We start from the raw sequence: 14,418 nt of genomic DNA, 5'->3' as shown, positions 1-14,418 counted from the left end.
AGGGACCGTTGCTGGCATGTACAAGCCACACCTTACTCTCTCTTCTTGGATCCCTGTGTAATCCAAGCAAATGAGTAGTCTCCTCTATTACAGACCTACATGTATCACATGGTCTTACCTGCAGATAAGTCTGTTCTTAACCAAAGCTGTAAAGATCTCTTGAAACTGTTTGTGTTGAGCGTGCTTGCTAAAATGTCTCTCATTCCTGTAGTTCATACTGCGGGGGCCGAGGAAGAAAAATGAAGTTTTGTTAATTACATTGTAGTACGATAAGTTTAGATTACTGAAAGTCAATGAGGAGAAAACAGACTTTATTAGCAGTTAATTGTTGAGATTATAATAGTGTATGATAACAAACTGTTTGACTAACATGCCTACTACTTTTATTTAAATTAGCATTTAGCAGATCTCAACAGCCTATGCAGCAGCAAGTGGGAGCAGCCATTCGGTAACTGCCTTCATACACTGTCACTACTGGTATTGTGGCTCCAGCTCTGCCCCTCTTTTTTTACTCACTGAAAGATAACACTTTCAGATGCATTAACAGTATTAAAAAATACTCATAAGGTAAAACCAAATTACTTAAAAGAAACACCAATCGCAAAATGCATACAGAAAAAGCTAAACACATGATTCTGAACTGCTGACTTAATGCATGATCCTAAGTCGCATGGTCCTAATCTTACTCCAGTTCCCACCCTATTGTCTACCATCACTTTTTATTATGTAATGTTGAATGTATGGTGTAAGCTTTATGGGGCAGCAACAGTGCCTTCTGTCTGGAAAGCATGATGCACGCTTGAAGTGTTACATAAATAACAATGCCAAACGAGAGTGAAGTGGCACGGAACCATTTTGGGCCAGTGACAGGGACCAGACAGTCATGAAGAAAAGGTCTTGAAGGACAATAATTCATAATAATTAAACACACATGCTATTAACCTAAATGTTTAGAAGATGTAGCACTTTTTAGCAGAAGCAGAATTAATCTGACATAACGGGGGTTTTTGAAGGTTAAAAAAAGCCGTATTTCATCTTTCTGACATTTCCTAATGATGTTAGACTTAGAGATGTTTTAATATTTTATATGATGTTTTAAAAATTAATTAAAATGAAAACACTGAGATCTCAATTATTCAACTCTCATTTAGCTAAGAGGTCCGATGTGTCTGCCAAGGTTTGAACAAAGCTTCTAAACTCTGAAAGATTGGTGCTTCTGTCCTCCAAATCTTAGCAGCTGCACGTCTTCTATCCTTTGAAGAGGAAGCCCAACAGACTTTGAAGAATGTGCTCAGGATCCCCTGATTATCCAACCTCCTGATTTTTCTGATGTTGTGTGTGCTCGTTCTCTTGCACAGCCACGACACTTCTACACAGTACAACCCTGATGATATAACAAAGCATTTCAACCACTTAAATGCAATATGTTCAACTTTTCAGCTAGCATGGCTGGCAGAACTTTCTTAACCATATACATTTAAATAATGGGTGCCCCTAAGAACACACAACATCAGAAGAACACATCAGATTCTACCTTAGGTATCTTATGATTCCTTCCTGTGTTTATAACAATGCAAATAAAAAAATCCTAAATGGAACAGCAATCTGAACTGCCAAACTGCCCTTGGGAAACCTTTAATCTGATTATCTATTGCATTTTGCAAACCACATATCTATTCTTTCCTTTAGAAGTGAATATGTATGATTTAATATGTCCTTCAAACATTTACCACTTAAAAAGCATGAGATTCTGGGGTTGCAAGTATCAGTTATATCTTTAGCACTGTTAACCTCACCTTTGCTATTTTTTAAAAATCCATCATTAATAAGATAAGAAGAAAAACTGTTGTAAATTTAAAGGTGTGATTTAAACCCATGGAAGCAGAGTTAAGATTAGAACTCCAAGTTCATGCTCCATCCATACTTTGCATATTTGATTAAAAGAAAGGTACAATCTTTACCTAAAGTTTTCAAGCTCAACAGCTTCAGTTGATTCTTGCCATTGACCTCGGCTTCTTTGTCCATCAGTCTTGTTGGTGTATTGTTCTGACTTGGTCATAGTATTTTGAGCAGTTTCAAAATTAATGGCTGGCAGCTGCAAATGCAAGGGAGGCTGTGCATAAGGCAAACAGTATATAGAAAGTAATCAAGCAGAGAAAAGCTTTTGTCTTCTCAAATTCTTATTGGGATTTCAGATACTGTCTAACTTAAGATCCAACAATTGCCATTATAAAGGTAATGCATACATCACACAATACAAACAAAGCTATTTTAATGCTCTGATCCAACACAGTGCTGGATCAAACTGGTAGATGAACAAATATGACAAATTTTGAGATCAGTGACCCTCCAGGCCAGCCTGCTACAGGTTGTATTAAACCACTGACATTATACACTGTTTCAGAAATGTTACTGTCAATCCCACTTACACAGCTGTACAGAGGTACAATATTTCCTGTCACTTTAGAGGTCTATCTGTATTAGGTGACTCAGCCATTTCAACTTTAAATGCTCAGTATTTCTACCACCCTTAGAACAACGCTTCCTCAGCTCTCGTCCCCTAATGCCCCTACTCTACTTACGCTACATTGATGACATCTTCATCATCTGGACCCATGGAAAAGAAGCCCTTGAGGAATTCCACCATGATTTCAACAATTTCCATCCCACCACCAACCTCAGCCTGGACCAGTCCACACAAGAGATACACTTCCTGGACACTACGGTGCTAATAAGTGATGGTCACATAAACATCACCCTATACCGGAAACCTACTGACCGCTATTCCTACCTACATGCCTCAAGCTTTCACCCAGACCACACCACACAATCCATCGTCTACAGCCAAGCTCTACGATACAACTGCATTTGCTCCAACCCCTCAGACAGAGACAAACACCTACAAGATCTCTATCAAGCATTCTTACAACTACAATACCCACCTGCTGAAGTGAAGAAACAGATTGACAGAGCCAGAAGAGTACCCAGAAGTTACCTATTACTGGACAGGCCCAACAAAGATAAAGCAGAACGCCACTAGTCATCACCTTCAGCCCCCAACTAAAACCTCTCCAACACATCATCAAGGATCTACAACCTATCCTGAAGGACGACCCATCACTCTCACAAATCTTGGGAGACAGGCCAGTCCTTGCCTACAGACAGCCCCCTAACCTGAAGCAAATACTCACCAGCAACCACACACCACACAACAGAACCACTAACCCAGGAACCTATCCCTGCAACAAAGCCCGTTGCCAACTGTGTCCACATCTCTATTCAGGGGACACCATCATAGAGCCTAATCATATCAGCCACACTATCAGAGGCTCGTTCACCTGCACATCTACCAATATGATATATGCCATCATGTGCCAGCAATGCCCCTCTGCCATGTACATTGGTCAAACTGGACAGTCTCTACGTAAAAGAATAAATGGACACAGATCAGATGTCAAGAATTATAACATTCATAAACCAGTCGAAGAACACTTCAATCTCTCTGGTCACTTGATTTCTGACCTAAAAGTGACTATTCTTCAACAAAAAAATTTCAAAAACAGACTCCAAGGAGAGACGGCTGAATTGGAATTAATTTGCAAGCTGGATACAATTAACTTAGGCTTGAATAGAGACTGGGAGTGGATGTGTCATTACACAAAGTAAAACTATTTCCCCATGTTTATTTCCCCACCCCCACCGCTCCTCAGACGTTCCTATTAACTGCTGGAAATGGCCCACCTTGATTATCACTACAAAAGGTTCCCCCCCCCCCGCCCACTCTCTTGCTGGTAATAGCTCATCTTAAGTGATCACTCTCCTTACAGTGTGTATGATAACACCCATTTTTTCATGTTCTGTGTGTATATAAATCTCCTCACTGTATTTTCCACTGAATGCATCTGATGAAGTGAGCTGTAGCTCACGAAAGCTTATGCTCAAATAAATTGGTTAGGCTTTAAGGTGCCACTAGTACTCCTTTTCTTTCTACCACACTTAGTTACTGTAAGGATGTCTACACCTACTAGCTTGATTTGTGTAAACAGGTGCAGTGCATCCACACACAACACTCCCTCCAACCACTGCTATCCATTGTGATAGTATCCTGGAGAGTAATTTTTCACATTTTAGAAATCTGAGAGATACAGCTAGCTGCCTCATAGCTTGCAAACTTCAGCCTCAGTAAAGCAAATACATAGCCCTGTATGTTACAAAGAATTCTCTGGATCAATTCTCCATACCTTTGTACAGCATTGGCAATGGATTTACAAGCAGTAAGGATGCTCCTTGCTATGTTACATATCTAGCTACATTGCGCTTTGGATGGATTTCTCAGCACTGCCTCCAAAATGTCAGTACTTTCAGCCATGTCACAGCAGTCAATCCCATGAAAATCATGTTGAATAGAATGTAGAACAAGAGAAATGGGCCATCCAGCTATACCACAGAGTAACACCCACAATTATGTGGATTCACTTGAAGTAGGGATTAACATGATTTTCCCAATTTAAAAATATATATATAATTTTTCAAACGGTAGAGAGAAGTCCCAACAGGGAGTGGGGGGAAAGAAGACTTTGCTACAAACACTAGAAAACTTATAAGCAAATAACTACCAGTGTAATCAATTTTCTTGACACAGTTTTAACCTCAAGTTTTCATTCTCTAAACACTATTTATACATGATGGAATTGCTTACTTGTGGTTTTGCATCCTTCACTTCCTTTCATCATGTTATAATTAACCTGCCTCTTGCTGAAAATGGAGACTACTTCCTCATGACATTATCAAAGGGTGTGGAAAAAGACAAAGCTGGTAAACTGTTTAACTATAAATAACTGTGACAGCATAAACTCTGCTAGATATGTTGACACAGCAAACCAAATGAAGATCATTTTGCTGTTATTTAAAAAAATGAATATGACATACCAGCATAAAAAGCTGATTGATTTAATTCCTTTACACTGTGTAAATGGGATTTTTCCTAGAGAAAAACTCTGCTATTGCCAAAAAAAAAAGTTTCTAGTGAATTGAACTGCACATGAGCTCACTAAAACTTCTTTGACTATTTCTGACAATGCACAAAATTCACACTGACTACCACAATTATTATTTTGCATGATCATACAACTGTTCAGCATGTTGAATAATGACTACTAAAAATACCTGCTGTTTGCTTGACTGGACATTTAAAAGAGACTGAAGTCTTTTAAGATCAGAGTAATCCCTAGGATAAAACATAATAATGTATCTATTAATAACTCATTAGACAAAGTTATTTATAACCATGTCAACAAGTAGTCTGCTCAACATAAACAAGGTCAATTTGTGTGATCAACATTGGTGAGAGAAAAGGCAATTCTCTGGCATTGCCTTAGTAGTCTATTGTTTTATTTTTGCATACAGAAGTTTCATAACCATTGATTTGTTTCTCCAGAAGGCCTGAAATCACCAAAGGTCTAAATAAACTCTCTGACCAGAGTAACAGTTGCCATGTGTATAAAGCATTTAACTTTGGCAAATGGTACAAATTCCAGAAAGTCACTGTTGAGGTTCAAACAAACTAAACCATTATCAGATACTATACCTTGCAGTGATCCCTTGAGGTTTTTTATCGGTTCCTTTTTCTGTGCTCTTCACCTTTTTGTCTTGATCAGGCATTGTAAAACATCAATACTGCAGAATTAACATCTCATTCCCTTAAAAATAAAGTGAACGACAGAATATGATTGTGCTATAATGGCAGCAAGTAATAGCACACAGTAGAACCAACTTGAGAAACCAAGGTGTGAAAAAGAATAGATGCACTGTATGCCCAACCTGAGACACTAGGTTTTAAACAGAGGACATCCCTTAAAATACAGGACATAAAAGACAAGATAAGTAAGTCCTGGCTCTTAAACACCTGTTTTTTGGGAAGAGGATAGAGAGGACGAAGAGGGATCCCAAGTAACTTGCTACCACCATCCATTTTTACTGGCTTGTTCCCTCCTCCAGCATATTATTATTTCTTGCTGTGGATTTGGCTGTTTACATTATGGTAGTGCCAGGAGGCCCCCCTCCCCGTTGTGGACCCTGCTATGCTAAGTGATGCTGGGGGAGGTAGATGAAGGCAGTTGGAAACCAAGCTCACCCTACAGTGGTGGCGCCTGTCCTGCGGGATTGGGATTGGCTCTCCAACTCCAGGTATTACGACCAGGAACTCAGGGTTGCAGCACCACTGCAGGTTAGATTGGCTGCTCCTCCGCATGATGATAGGGTGGTTGGGCCAAACCTGAGTGGTGCTGTGACCCCATGAGCCAGGTTGCAACTCCTGGAAAAGGGAGCCAAGACCAGCCCCACAGGACAGCACTCACTGCTGCAGGATGAGCTCATTCTCCAACCCCCTTCACTGGGCCACCGCCCCTCCCACTGGGCCGGGATTAGGGTTGTGGGGCTGGGGGTGTGTATATGTAATGATGGGTCACAAAAAAAAGACAAAATGCTGTTGGTCGCTGGCCTTACTAACAGTTTGGAAACCACTGTGCTATGCCATAATGACATAGTCAAGACTAGAAAAAATATCAACTTGCCAACGAGAGTAGGAAGTTTTCCAAAGCTAGTGCCATCAGTTTCTACAGATACCTAAACTCTCTAAACTCTCTCTCAAAAAAAAATCTAGGGGTGAAATCCTGGCCCAACTGAAGTCAATGGCGAAACTCCCATTGGGACCAGGATTTCACCCTCACTTTTAGCCTTTATGGGTGATACGAAAACCTTACAAATGAGAGGGAGGCTATGACAGCTTCAGAGGCAGCAGTGGTAGTGGCCCAAGAATGGAAGAAACAATGAAAATGACTCGATGTGGAAGCTGCGCATGTACATTATCTTGGAGTAATAATGAATTAATCCAGGTTAAACTAAATGGAAGGAAACAAAAACAGGTCTGCAACAAGGGTCCTTGATTTCAAAAGCACAGTCTTTAAAAACTTAAGGGAATTAGCAAAGGTAATGGATTGGACTGAAGAACTCAAGCGTCCGAATGTGGAGGAGGCTTAGAACTATTTTTAGGCAAAGTTGCAGAAGCTATCTGAAGCTTGGATCTCAAACAAGGGGAAACAATTCTCAGTGAAGGGTTGCAGGCCAAAGTGGACAAACATACATCTCAAACAGGTTATTAAGAGAAAGCAGAAAGCCTACAAGGAACTGAAGATTGGAAGAATCAGCAAGGAAAGCTACCTCTTGGAAGTCAGAAAGTGCAGAGGAAAAGTGAGAACTGCCAAAAGCAAAGCAAAGTTGGACCTTGCAAAGGAAATTAAGAACAACAGTAAAAGATTATATAACCTGTCAAGGTTCCTTCCCCACTCTGAACGATAGGGTACAAATGTGGGGACCTGCATGAAAAACCTCCTAAGCTTATCTTTACCAGCTTAGGTCAAAACTTCCCCAAAGTACAAAATATTCCACCCTTTGTCCTTGGATTGGCTGCTACCACCACCAAACAAATACTGGTTACTGGGGAAGAGCTGTTTGGAAACGTCTTTCCCCCCAAAATACTTCCCAAAACCTTGCACCCCACTTCCTGGACAAGGTTTGGTAAAAAGCCTCACCAATTTGCCTAGGTGACTACAGACCCAGATCCTTGGATCTTAAGAACAATGAACAATCCTCCCAACACTTGCACCCCCCCTTTCCTGGGAAATGTTGGATAAAAAGCCTCACTAATTTGCATAGGTGACCACAGACCCAAATCCTTGGATCTGAGAACAATGAAAAAGCATTCAGTTTTCTTACAAGAAGACTTTTAATAGAGATAGAAGTAAATAGAAGTAAAGAAATCCCCCCTGTAACATCAGGATGGTAGATACCTTACAGGGTAATTAGATTCAAAACATAGAGAACCCCTCTAGGCAAAACCTTAAGTTATAAAAAGATACACAGACAGAAATAGTTATTCTATTCAGCACAATTCTTTTCTCAGCCATTTAAAGAAATCATAATCTAACGCATACCTAGCTAGATTTAGAACTTTTAGTAAGTAGACTCCATTCCTGGTCTATCCCCGGCAAAGCAGCATATAGACAGACAGACCAGACCCTTTGATTCTCTCCCTCCTCCCAGCTTTTGAAAGTATCTTGTCTCCTCATTGGTCATTTTGGTCAGGTGCCAGTGAGGTTACCTTTAGCTTCTTAACCCTTTACAGGTGAGAGGATTTTTTTCTCTGGCAAGGAGGGATTTTAAAGGGGTTTACCCTTCCCTTTATATTTATGACATAACCAAATAAATAAAAAGAAAACAAGGAAAGAAGAAGTGGGACCGCTAAGCACTGAGGATGGGGTAGAGATTAAAGATAATCTAGGTATGGCCCAACACCTAAATGAATACTTTGCCTCAGTTTTTGATAAGGGTAATGAGGAGTTTACGGGTAGTGGCAGGGTGGCTAATGGACATGAGGCTAAAGAAGTAGAAATAACCTCATCTGAGGTGGAAGTCAAACTCAAACAGTTTAATGGACCAAATTGGGGGGAGAGGGGCTGGATAATCCCCATCCAAAAATATTAAAGGAACTGGAACGTGAAATTGCAAGCCCTATAGCAAGGATTTTTAATGAAATGGGATGAAATTTAATAGTACAAAGTGATGCACTTAGGGACTATCAACAAGAATTTTTGCTACAAACTGCTATAAACAGTTGGAAGTGACAGAGGAGGCAAAGGACCTGGGTGTATTGGCTGATCACAGGATGACTATGAGCCACCAATGAGATGCAGACGTGAAAAAGGCTAATGCAATCCTAGGATGCATCAGGTGAGGTATTTCCAGTAGAGATTGTGAAGTGTTATTGCCATTATGCAAGCCACTGCTGAAACCTCATCTGGAATAGTGTGTGCAGTTCTGGTCTCCCAGAAACTTAAGAAAGATTAATTCAAACTGGAACAGATGCAGAGAATGGCTACTAGGATGAGGTAAACCTTATGAGAGGAGACACAAGGAGCTTGGCTTGTTTAGCCTGACAAAAAGAAGGCTGAGAGAAGATATGACTGCTCTCTAGACATAAATCAAAGGGATAAATACCAGGGAAGGAGAATAATTATTTAAGTTATGTGCCAATGTTACCACAAGAATAAATGGATATAAACTGGCCATCAACAAGTTTAGGCTTGAAATTAAATGAATGTTTCTTACCATCGGAGGAGTGAAGTCCTAGAACAGTCTTCCAAGAGGACTAGTGGGGGCAAAAAAATCTAACTGGCTTCAAGACTGAGCTTTATAAGTTTATAGAGAGGGTGGTATGCTGAGATTGCCTACAATGGCATATGGCCCATCTTCGACTACTAGTAGCAAATATCCCCAATGGATGGAGATGGGGCGCTAGATAGGGAGGGCTCTGAGTTACTACAGAGAATTATTTCCCAGCTGTCTGGCTGGTGAGTTTTGCAACATGTTCAAGGGTCTAACTGATCACCATATTTTGGGTTGGGAAAGAATTTTCCCCCAGGTCAGATTGGCAGAGACCATGGAGGAGAGGTCGCTTTCCTCTGCACCATGGGGCACAGGTCACTTGCTGGTTTAAACTAGAGTAAACGGCAGATTCTCTGTAACTTTCAGTCTTTAAATCATGGTATGAGGACTTCAGTAATTCAGTCAGAAGTTATAGGTCTATTACAGGAGGAGGTGGGTGAGGTTCTGGAAAGAGAATCCAAGATGTTTTTTAGTAACATACGTATAGCAATGTGTTCACTGCAACATACAAATTTTTAAATTGAGAGTGTCAGAAAGTCAGGGACTACAAAAAAGGTAGATCTCATTAAGGGAATGCCCAATTGAGCTCTGAATAAAAGTCAAGCTTTCTGCCCAGTTCACAGAGATATGAACCTTGGCAATAAATGTACAGGCCCAATCCTACTAGATGAGCGTGGTCAGCGTATATCAGGAGGTTGTCGGCACTTTATAGGATTGGGCCCAAGGACAGGAAGGAGTAGAAATTAGAAGAGAACTGAACAGCTGATTTGAGAAAGTCCTGAGAGTCGCTTATTTATTTGCCTTTGTTATTTCATTGCTTTTATTTTTCTTTTGTGGTCATGGCTGCCTGCCAGTAAGTCACTACTTCAAAATATACAGGACAGATTATTTTTTCTGCCATCTCCTATAGCTAATATTGATCACAAAAGGATTTATTTTTCTTCCTTGAAAACTTGATACATGTACATATTTTCCTTTTATATTAACAGATGGCATGCACCACGGGGTAGGCATCACAGAGCTTTGACAATATGAATTATCACAGTGACAAGCTAGTAAACAAAAGAACCTTAACTTTGAATTAGTTATTAAATGCAAACAAAAAGACAAAGTGATGGTATGGTTGGCATTTTAAATGTATAGCAATCAATATACTTTTTTTAAAAAGTGACAAACTAGCTATATACCAATATAATGCCCAAAGGTTAGAAAAAAAGGATGAACCCTGACATGGGAAGTATCAAAGATACTGCTCTGCACTCTGAGCTCTCTGCTTCTTTTCCAGTTAGAATGGTTGGGGCCACTTCTTCTATAATACCCAGAGAAAGGAAGTTAAACTGTGGGCCCTGTGGACAATGTTTGCCAAAAGATTCCAAGCTCATGTATACATTTAGGCATTCTTCAAGAGCAACTCATCTATTTTCAATGAGTTTTGCAAACTGTATCAATCTAGAAGTCTTCACATTCATCTACGTCAAGTATTTTTACAGATCAGCAGGTATAATTGTATTAATATTTAATTTGGATTAATCATTTATTTAGAGTTGTTTTGATATTGTATATTAGAGCAAACCTGATACTAATAAACAACACTTAGCACTTCTTTGGTCAGAAGTCTCCAAAGTGTTTTACAAACATTGCTGAAGTCTCACAACACTCCTATGAGATATGGAAATATTAACATAAGAACATAAGAGCAGCCCTAGTGGGTCAGACTAAACGTCCATCTAGCCCAGTATCCTGTCTTCTAACACTGGCCAACGTCAGGTGCCCCAGCAGGGAACGAACAGAACAGGTAATCAAGTGATCCATCCCCTGTCACCCATTCCCAGCTTCTGGCAAACAAAGGCTAGGGACACCATCCTTGCCAATAGCCATTGATGGATGTATCCTCCCTGGACTTATATAGTTCTTTTTTGAACCCTGTTATAGACTTGGCCTTCACAACATCCTCTGGCAAAAAGCTCCACAGGTTGACTGTGCGTTGTGTGAAAAAAAAGACTTCCTTTTGTTTGTTTTAAACCTGCTGCCATTAATTTCATTTGGTGACCCCCAGTTCTTGTGTTATGAGAAAGAGTAAATAACACTTCCTTATTTACTTTCTCTGCACCAGTCATGGTTTTATAGAATTCAATCGTATCTCCCCTTAGTTGTCTCTTTTCCAAGCTGAAAAGTTTCAGTCTTATTAATCTCTCCTCATACAGAAGCCATTCCATACCTCTAATAATTTTTGTTGCCCTTTTCTGAACCCTTTCCAGTTCCAATATATCTTTTTTGAGATGGGGCAACCACATCTGCATGCAGTATTCAAGATGTGGGCGTCCTGCGGATTTGTATAGAGGCAATATGATATTTTCTGTCTTATTATCTATCCCTTTCTTAATAAAAAGAAAAGGAGTACTTGTGGCACCTTAGAGACTAACCAATTTATTTGAGCATAAGCATAAGCTTTCAGATGCATCCGATGAAGTGAGCTGTAGCTCACGAAAGCTTATGCTCAGATAAATTGGTTAGTCTCTAAAGTGCCACAAGTACTCCTGTTCTTTTTGCGAATACAGACTAACACGGCTGTTATTTGTTACTCTGAAACCCTTTCTTAATGATTCCCAACATTCTGTTTTTGACTGCCGCTGCACATTGAGTGGATGTTTTCAGATAACTATCCACAATGACTCCAAGATCTCTTTCTTGAGTGGTAACAGCCAATTTAGACCCCATCACTTTATATGTATAGTTGGGATTATGTTTTCCAATGTACATTACTTTGCATTTATCAACACTGAATTTCATCTTCCATTTTGTTGCCTGGTCACCCAGTTTTGAGAGATCCTTTTGTAACTCTTCACAGTCTGCCTGGGACTTAACAATCTTGAGTAGTTTTGTATCATCTGCAAATTTTGCCACCTCACTGTTTACCCCTTTTTCCAGATCATTTATGAATATGTTGAATAGGACTGGTCCCATTTCAAACCCCTGGGGGGGACACCACTATATACCTCTCTCCATTCTGAAAACTGACCATTTATTCCTACCCTTTGTTTCCTATCTTTTAAATAGTTACCAATCCATGAGAGGACCTTCCCTCTTATCCCATGACAGCTTACTTTGCTTAAGAGCCTTTGGTGAGGGACCTTGTTAAAGGATTTCTGAAAATCTAAGTACACTGCACTCGATCCCCCTTGTCCACATTCTTGTTGACCCCTCAAAGAATTCTAGTAGATTGTGAGGCATGATTTCCCTTTATAAAAACCATGTTGACTCTTCCCCAACAAATTACGTTCATCTATGTGTCTGACAATTCTGTTCTTTACTATAGTTTCAACCCGTTTGCCTGGTACTGAAATCAGGTTTACTGGCCTGTAATTCCTGGGATCACCTCTGGAGCTCTTTTAAAAAATTGGCATCACATTAGCTATCCTCCAGTCATTGGTACAGAAGCTGATTTAAATTATAGGTTACACACTAGAGTTAGTAGTTCTGTAATTTAACATTTAAGTTCCTTCAGAACTCTTGGGTGAATATCATCTGAACCTGGTGACTTATTACTGTTTAGCTTATCAATTTGTTCCAAAACCTCCTCTAATGACACCTCAATCTGGGACAGTTGCTCAGATTTGTCACCTAAAAAGAATGGCTCGGGTTGGGGAATCTCCCTCACATCCTCAGTAGTGAAGACCGATACAAAGAATTCTTTTAGTTTCTGCGCAATGGCCTTATCATCCTTGAAAGCTCCTTTAGCATCTTGATCGTTCAGTGGCCCCACTGGTTGTTTAGCAGGCTTCCTGCTTCTGATGTACTTAAAAATGTTTTTGCTATTACTTTTTTAAGTCTTTGGCTAGCTGTTCTTCAAATTCTTTTTTGGCCTTCCAATTTTTACACTTTTTACACTTCATTTGCCAGAGTTTATGCTCCTTTCTATTTTCCTCACTAGGATTTAACTTCCACGTTTTAAAGGCTGCCTTTTTGTCTCTCACTGCTTTTTTTACTTTGTTGTTTAGCCACAGTGGTACCTTTTTGGTTCTCTTACTACGTTTTTTAATTTGGGGTATACATTTAAGTTAAGCCTCTATTATGGTGCCTTTAAGAAGTTTCCATGCAGCTTGCAGGGATTTCACTTTTTGCGCTGTGCCATTTAATTTCTGTTTAAATGAATTCCTCATTTTTGTGTAGTTCCATTTTCTGAAATTAAATGCTACCATGTTGGTCTGCTGTGATGTTTTCCCCACCACAGGGATGTTAAATTTAATTATATTATAGTCACTATTACCAAGCGGTCCAGATTCTGTGCTCCACTTAGGACTAAATCAAGAATTGCCTCTCCTCTGGTGGGTTTCAGGACTAGCTGCTCCAAGAAGCAGTCATTTAAGATGTCAAGAAACTATCTCTGCATCCCGTTCTGAGGTGACATGTACCCAGTCAGTATGGGGATAGTTGAAATCCCCCATTATTATGAGTTTTTTATTTTAATAGCCTCTGTAATCTCCTGAGCATTGCAGAGTCACTATCGCCATCCTGGTCAGTTGGTCGGTAATATATCCCTACTGCTATATTCTTATTATTAGAGCATAGAATTACTATCCATAGAGATTCTATGGTACGCTTTGGTTCATTTAAGATTTTTACTTCATTTGATTCTACTCTTTCTTTCACATATAGTGGCACTCCCCCACCAGCACAACCTGTTCTGTCCTTCTGATATATTTTGTACCCTGGTATTACTGTGTCCCATTGATTATCCTCATTCCACCAAGTTTCTGTGATGCCTATTGTATCAATATTCTCATTTAATATGAGGCACTCTAGGTCACCCATCTTATTATTTAGACTTTAGCATTTGTATATAAGCACTTTAAAAACTTGTCACTTTTTAGCTGTCTGCCATTACATGATGGAACTGAATGGGACTTTTTTCATTTGACTGTTTCTCATCAGATCCTACCTGTATTTTATCATCTTCCACTCTCTCCTCCTAACAGGGACATAGAGAATCTCCATTAATAGATCCTTCCCTATGGGATGCCTCTGTCCAAACCACATGCTCCTCCGCACCTGTTGGCTTTCCCCCGGCCCTTAGTTTAAAAACTGCTCTATAACCTTTTTAATTTTAAATCCAGCTAAGGACTAAGCCTAAACAGGCCTAGATTTCCCATAACAAATCAATATGCTCATGGCACTGCTGATTCTCTGCTCTTCCAA

The 14,418-nt window shown here is 39.8% G+C and overlaps 1 protein-coding gene across 7 annotated transcripts in view; it reads right to left on the bottom strand.

Annotated features, from left to right (window-relative positions):
* The window catches only part of NEK10 (NIMA related kinase 10), a 180,765-nt gene that overhangs the window by 164,915 nt on the left and 1,432 nt on the right, over positions 1 to 14,418 (bottom strand). For 5 of the 7 annotated variants that reach the window (XM_075125735.1, XM_075125731.1, XM_075125734.1 and 2 more), the window contains exons 2-5: positions 5,588 to 5,699; positions 5,167 to 5,227; positions 1,962 to 2,095; positions 119 to 217 (exon numbers count right to left, since the gene is read on the bottom strand). In XM_075125735.1, the coding sequence (XP_074981836.1) occupies positions 119 to 217; positions 1,962 to 2,095; positions 5,167 to 5,227; positions 5,588 to 5,661 (368 nt within the window). In that variant the 5' untranslated portion in view covers positions 5,662 to 5,699. Of the gene's footprint in view, positions 1 to 118; positions 218 to 1,961; positions 2,114 to 5,166; positions 5,228 to 5,587; positions 5,700 to 14,418 lie in introns of all 7 variants that reach the window. The other 2 variants (XM_075125730.1, XM_075125733.1) reach the window with 1 other exon arrangement.

The sequence above is a fragment of the Caretta caretta genome, chromosome 2 (genome assembly GCF_965140235.1).
Source record: "Caretta caretta isolate rCarCar2 chromosome 2, rCarCar1.hap1, whole genome shotgun sequence".
Classification (NCBI taxonomy): domain Eukaryota; kingdom Metazoa; phylum Chordata; order Testudines; family Cheloniidae; genus Caretta; species Caretta caretta.
Note: the sequence above shows the minus strand (reverse complement) of the source record. Positions and strands in the feature narration are given on the sequence as shown.